At 43.5% G+C, this 6,150-nt stretch overlaps 1 protein-coding gene across 1 annotated transcript in view; it reads right to left on the minus strand.

Annotated features, from left to right (window-relative positions):
• Window positions 1–5,903: 5,903 nt before the first annotated feature.
• LOC118430063 overlaps window positions 5,904–6,150 on the minus strand; it is a 5,955-nt gene continuing 5,708 nt past the window's right edge. Inside the window, exon 5 of the mRNA XM_035840771.1 lies at window positions 5,904–5,944. Coding sequence (XP_035696664.1) covers window positions 5,904–5,944 — 41 coding nt within the window. The remainder of the gene's footprint in view (window positions 5,945–6,150) is intronic.

Consider the following 6,150-nt stretch of genomic DNA (forward strand, 5'->3'; position numbering starts at 1 on the left):
AGCTCATAAGATAGCAAAGACACAAAAACAAGACAAAATTTCTTAGCGATCCTGAAATTAGTTATGTAACCTACCCTAAAAGTTTGTATTGATTCAGTCATGGGATTAATTCAATTAGAGGGTACATGAGGAGTTTAGTAGAAGACTGAATGCTTTTGAGGCACGTGGAGCAACTGGGTACTTTATTGTATAATGCGAAGTAGTATGCATTTATTACTTTCAAAAATTAATATCTGTCGGCCCCTTTAAAATGAATCAAACATGTGTCTTTTTCTTGTGGCCATGTTTTTTTTCAAGATTATGGGCCGCTAGTGCAAAACTGTGCTATGCTTAAATTCTTTTACGTTTCCCTGGTTATACCTATAGTTCAAAGCAATATTCTTCGACACTCGTCAAAAATTTATACAACAACCATTTATTAGTATCCTTCAATAAAGTCACAACAGTGGATGATCAGAGACAATGATTCAAAATATCATGTTATAAATATCCACGAATTCGTTTAAGTGAAAAAAGCAAGCAGTAGAACAACATCAGGCGGCTATATAAATGTTTGGTCTTTTACATTTACATACTTTTACAGTCAAGCACTCAAGCACAGTTTATACATACATTCGATATCAAAAGCATGTCTCCTTGTTATCACAAGAGAAACGTAAAATTTACAGAACTGAAAAACTTACTATTAATCAGGCTATTAATGGAAAACGTTCATATCACAATGGCACCTTTTTCTCACGAACCTAATCTTTCCGACATGTTCCTTTTTCCACTTTCAATTCGACCTCTTGAACACCATCTTCGCTGGTACCCATATTCCTCTCTGACTGTTCTATTTCCAGTTCCTCGATAGTTTCACTCGCGATGTCATCCGCTGTTCCAGCTTTGTAAAGATTTGTTCGATTTGACTCAACTGTACGATCAGTCATTTTATAACCTGTCTGGTCTTGTTCGACGGACTTTGTGACAGGAATTCTCCACGCCCTACACTTTGCCAAGGTTGCTGTTTTTACACCTTTCTGATAGTGCGAAGTATTGGCGGTGGCGTTTCTTGTTGTGGGCAACTCTACTGAAGCTGTAGCTGCATAGAAAGTCACTGAGCCAACGTCTACATCACAATTCTCGTCTTGTGTGTCATTTTCGTATTTGTTGTTTATTTCCGTGTCCACACATGGAGGGTTTTCTGTCGCTGGGTTTTGTTCACTGCTGGCATCATCGTCTTTTATTTCACAGTAGTCGTGGCCAGAGGGAGCATACACTTCATCTTCATCGATCTCATTGTATGTCTTGTCGTTTTCTTGACGAGAATCTCGCACGCTCTGACCCTGTTGGGTTTTGGTGGTACCACCCAGGTCCATTGCGTTACTCTGTAAGAACGGTGGGGCCCTGATTTTCGCTAACGGAAAGCCTTGCCTATTGTCATCTGAATTTGCATGAGTTCTCCGCTTTTGGTAGTAGTAAACACACAAACTGAGTACAGCAAGGAAACACACTGGGATGGATAGACCTGCAACTATAAAGCCCACTTTTAGAGGTATCGAAAATACCGTTTTGTTTCTAGCGCCGTCGATATCAGGAATAGCATTAGTCTGTGTGAGAGAAACCGTCATGGCTGTGGTATTATCAGTTTTTACGGCCAGAATCAAAGTGGGTGGAGGGGGAAGTGTTGTGTTTTCTAAACTACGCATTCTATCACCTGAAATACCAGGATCGGTGACAGGACATTTTGTGTCACCTTCTTTCTTTGTGATCGTCACATTGACAAACAATTCGTGTTTGTCCATATTGACTACGACAAAACAAGCTACTCTGGTAAAAGATTCGTCTCCACTGCCAATATGGTGTGAAGAAGCACTTCTCAGCTGAGAGTCGTCCGTTTGATTTTTCAACTTGGTTACTACAATACCAATACTTTCCGATCTGGAATGATTGCCACCCGTTTCTACCGCGGAAAATCGTAAACTGGACCCACCCTTTAAAGGCCAATGCACACTACCAGACCCTCCCCAGGCCTTCAGACACTGATTTGAAAAAGTCGTCTTGTCCGGACTGTTCGTTGCTATGACGACAAACGGAGAGTTAGCCGCAAAATTACTCAATCGAGGGTTTCCTGCACAGGGGAACACATATTTTGTTGGGTCGTAATTTTCCCAGCTCAGCAGACTGATCCAATCAATGCTGAATCTTTCCCCTGTTCTTTCATAATTGATGTATAAAACAATGTCTACTACATCGAATCGCATCCACTGCGTTGCGGAAAGGTCCTGCCAAGACAGCCAGCGGTCACAATTTTCTCTGACTGCGCGCCAGTACAATTTCCGTACAATGTTCGCGTTCGAGATCACATTTGCTCCGCCGAGCACGACTCTGTCAATGTTTTGAAGACCCCTAAATGTTTCTTCTTGCAGACAAACTATGTCGTTGTTACTAATGTCTAGAAGTTTCAGTTCTATCAAACACTCAAACGTGTCGGGTAAGACTGTTTCAATTTTGTTTCCACCGAGATACAACTCTTCTAGTTTGTTCTGACCGATAAACCATTGGCTGTGTACTTCTCTCAACTCGTTGTGTTGTAGATGTAACCAACATAAGTTTCCAAGGTTCTGAAAACAAGCAGGGCCTAAACTGGAGATTTTGTTGTGGGAAATCGAAAGGTATGTAAGGGTATATTCCCCCCGCACATGTGTGTCGCTGTGCCATGTGCTAGGGATGTGCGTTAACATGTTGTGGTCTAAATACAGATATTCCAATCCCTGGAAAACTTCGAATGTAGCAGTGCCTATCTCCGTTATTCCCGCTTGTATAAGAACCAGGCGTCTAAGCGAAGAGGGGTTGATGGCAGCCAGTTTTTGGGGCGATAATTTCCCAAACTGTAACCCTCTGAACCCAAGCCAGTTCACACGAAGTAAACAGTTTCCTATTGTTAAAGTTGTATTAATTTCAGCGGATTGATTGCAAGAAATGCACATCGTGTGATGACTGAGGTCGCTAGGAAATGACTGGCCGGTATACCGTTTCTTGACGGGTTTGCAGACCGACCAGCCTTCCCTTTCACACGTCGGAAAGCAGGTGGGGCCCACTGAAATGGTGGATACCGTCGCCACGGCCAGAAAAATCAGAATGCGAATCTTGTTTTGAAATCTCCCAACCATTTTGACGAAAGCTACTTACTCCTTTACGAAAAGAGGAAAAGTCGTTTCAGTTTCGTCTACCCTGTATACGTAAAACTCTGAGTACTACTCGACGCCTTTGAATTTTAAGTACTTCTTGCTCTCGTTATACAGCCTTACGGTTACAGACGGACACCCTTAAATGTTTTGTATACTGAGTATCAAGAGACTGGCTAATCTACTGGATAATCTACTGGTAGAAACCTACTTATGCGCTGCGGGGAAAGAGATAATGTTCCCAAACAGTCAACGAAGCCTTTTTTGCCTGACGTCTCGAACGTTGCTGAATAAGTACCGGGGTTTTCTCACCGAGACACTCTCAGGATCAGTGCGGGGTTGCGGCGTGGCCTTGCCGCAGACGGAATGACATGTTCTCGTCAAGGTGAAAAGAGCGCAAGCTGCACTTAAATTAGTTGTATCAGTTGTTCTTTGGTGATCCCGAATCAGTTGACGCTATTTCTCCGTGGCATGGGTCTGGTGCCCAGAAGATGTAGATACACGCCCTATGGTAAAGAACCGTTGAAGGTGACAGCTAAGAGAGGAGGTGACAGCAGCAACATCTGAATTTAAACCTGCAACTGTTGAAAGTCATTCTAGACTTCAGACCAATTTGCTTATGTAAAACCCACGTGGTGACCTACCCTGTACCCCCCCCCCCAAAAGGCCACAATGCATATCAAGTGGTTCGTCACAGATGAAACAAAACAAGAGGTCGGAGACCTCATACCTCCATGGAATATTCAGAAGTTCTAGGGCTGGGTACCGGTAAGGTGTACCGGTACAAGACCGTTTTTCTCATTGGACCGATCAAGAAAAACCGGACCTGAAAAAATTCGGTGGACTGGATGTTGGACCGATTTGAAAATGAACAGATTATATGATCAGGCATTCACACGTTTGGGGCTTACCGATCGAGGAAAATAACAAGAGCGAAGTAGAGTAGAGTCAATAGTCATTTCTACCAAGTTTTACAGTCAATCGTACAGAAACAGTTTTTAAACGCCAGTGGATGTCAAATACTCCACAAAACAGATTTCTTTTTTGCGAAAGGGGACCCATTGTTTTGAGTATCATCTATTCACAAGTTCTCACACGCTGAGTCAGGTACAGGTTCAGGTCCGGACAAGGACCCGATCCTCTGGACCTGAACCGGGCCTGGACATGAATTTTCTGTACCGGTACCCACCCTACATACTAGTATAATCTATGCACTGTGGAGTACACAATGTCATTTCATTTAGGCCACGCCGAGGTTCTGCTGCAGTACCAAGGCCACTCGACAGGGGCCCAAACCGTCCTAGACTCTCGTCTTCCCATTTACAACCCTACCAGATGTTTTGATGTTATGCTGACCACAAAAACAAATATCAGGAAACACAAACAGACACACGCACGCACACACACACACACACACACACACACACACACACACACACACACACACACACACACACACACACGAACAAACAATAAAAGCTATACCTCCTTACCTTCTCCCCGCAAAGCCGGACCAAAACGATTTTTTTCAAAGTTCTTTTTTGTTGCGAATTGCAAACCTCAGACCCATCTAGTTCCAACCTCAGACCAATTCAATTTTAATCTTAGATTTAGGATGTGCCCTACTTCCCAGCCTTCGAGCGCTGATTAGTGATTTTTAACATATAGCCCGGACTCTTTATAGTTTGCTGCGAAGGTGGTATCTGCGCCTGTTAAAAAGGCGATCTTTCGCCTCAAACTAAAACAGTAATGACCAAGACAACATTAACAACTAAACCTGCAACTGTTGGAGTCAATCTAGACTTCAGACCAATTTGTTCACGTGGTGACCCTCCACGTATCACCAAAGGAAAAGACACCAATGCATAGCAAGTCGCTCAACGCAGATGAAAACATTTCAATCTCCTGCTCCCCCACATCCAATTTTCAAACTTTCTGCTCTACTTTTTACCTTCGCCAAGACGGTTATGTTTTGTGGAGCGCGCGTGTGTCTTCGGCACGTGATAACTCGAGAATGCCTGGGTGGATTGTGTTGATACTTGGGAGTGTGGCTAGGTCCTGATGATACCTCAAAACGATATAATTTTGGCCCCCCTAGCGACTTTTGTACGTACGTCTGATTTCTCGTGTTTTGGACTTGCTTTGGTCATGAATTTTGGTTGATGGATAGCTCTTTGGAGGGAGGTTAAGTCTTGGGCCACCTACTGACTTTGTTTCAACTGCAGTGGCCGATCTTGTTTCATATCGTCAAGATTTTTGGTGTGTAGATAGCGAAAGTGATGATTTACACAAACATATGCTAATTACGCAAATCAGAATCTAGTTTACAGAATTGATGAGGAAAGTTTATAAATCCGCTGCATTCCATGAAGATTCAATTTGCATAATCACGGGCGTGTGTAAGTCGGGCCCTACCATTCTCCTACGCAGAGGGACCACAGTCGTGTCGACACTCCTTATAATTGTGGTCACCTCTGCTGTCTGGAGCACTCAGATCAGTTACTGACCGCCCTGCTTACAAACATTAATGAGCTTACCCTTATATGGGAATCAGCAAATCAGCGCCCAATCAGGCCTTTGCGAGATCCCTTTCGAAAACAAGAAGGCCAATTCTCTGATTGGCTGACAGCTGGTTTGTGGTGACGCTCACAGTAACTGCTGGTGGGCCTCCAGACAGCAGGACCCCAACAGGCAGTCAGCTAGTGCCGTTGGGGACCGTGTGTAGGAGGATGGGCCCTAGTTACTCGATCCAAACCGGTACAGCACATTGTGGTCCCCTAGGAAGAACGGCCTACATGTTGGCCGATAGGGCTTATCAGTATAAATAAAGGTGAACTGAACTGAACTGAACATACTGTTTGGTTCTCAATGTTGTTACACTTATCGTTCTTATCATATGTATTACATTTAGCAAAATGATGGTGTATGAAGGGGTGTTATCTTGAATAAGCTGTAGCAGAAGTTTTAATTTCTCAACTACCAT

The sequence above is a fragment of the Branchiostoma floridae genome, chromosome 14, assembly GCF_000003815.2.
Source record: "Branchiostoma floridae strain S238N-H82 chromosome 14, Bfl_VNyyK, whole genome shotgun sequence".
Classification (NCBI taxonomy): Eukaryota; Metazoa; Chordata; class Leptocardii; order Amphioxiformes; family Branchiostomatidae; genus Branchiostoma; species Branchiostoma floridae.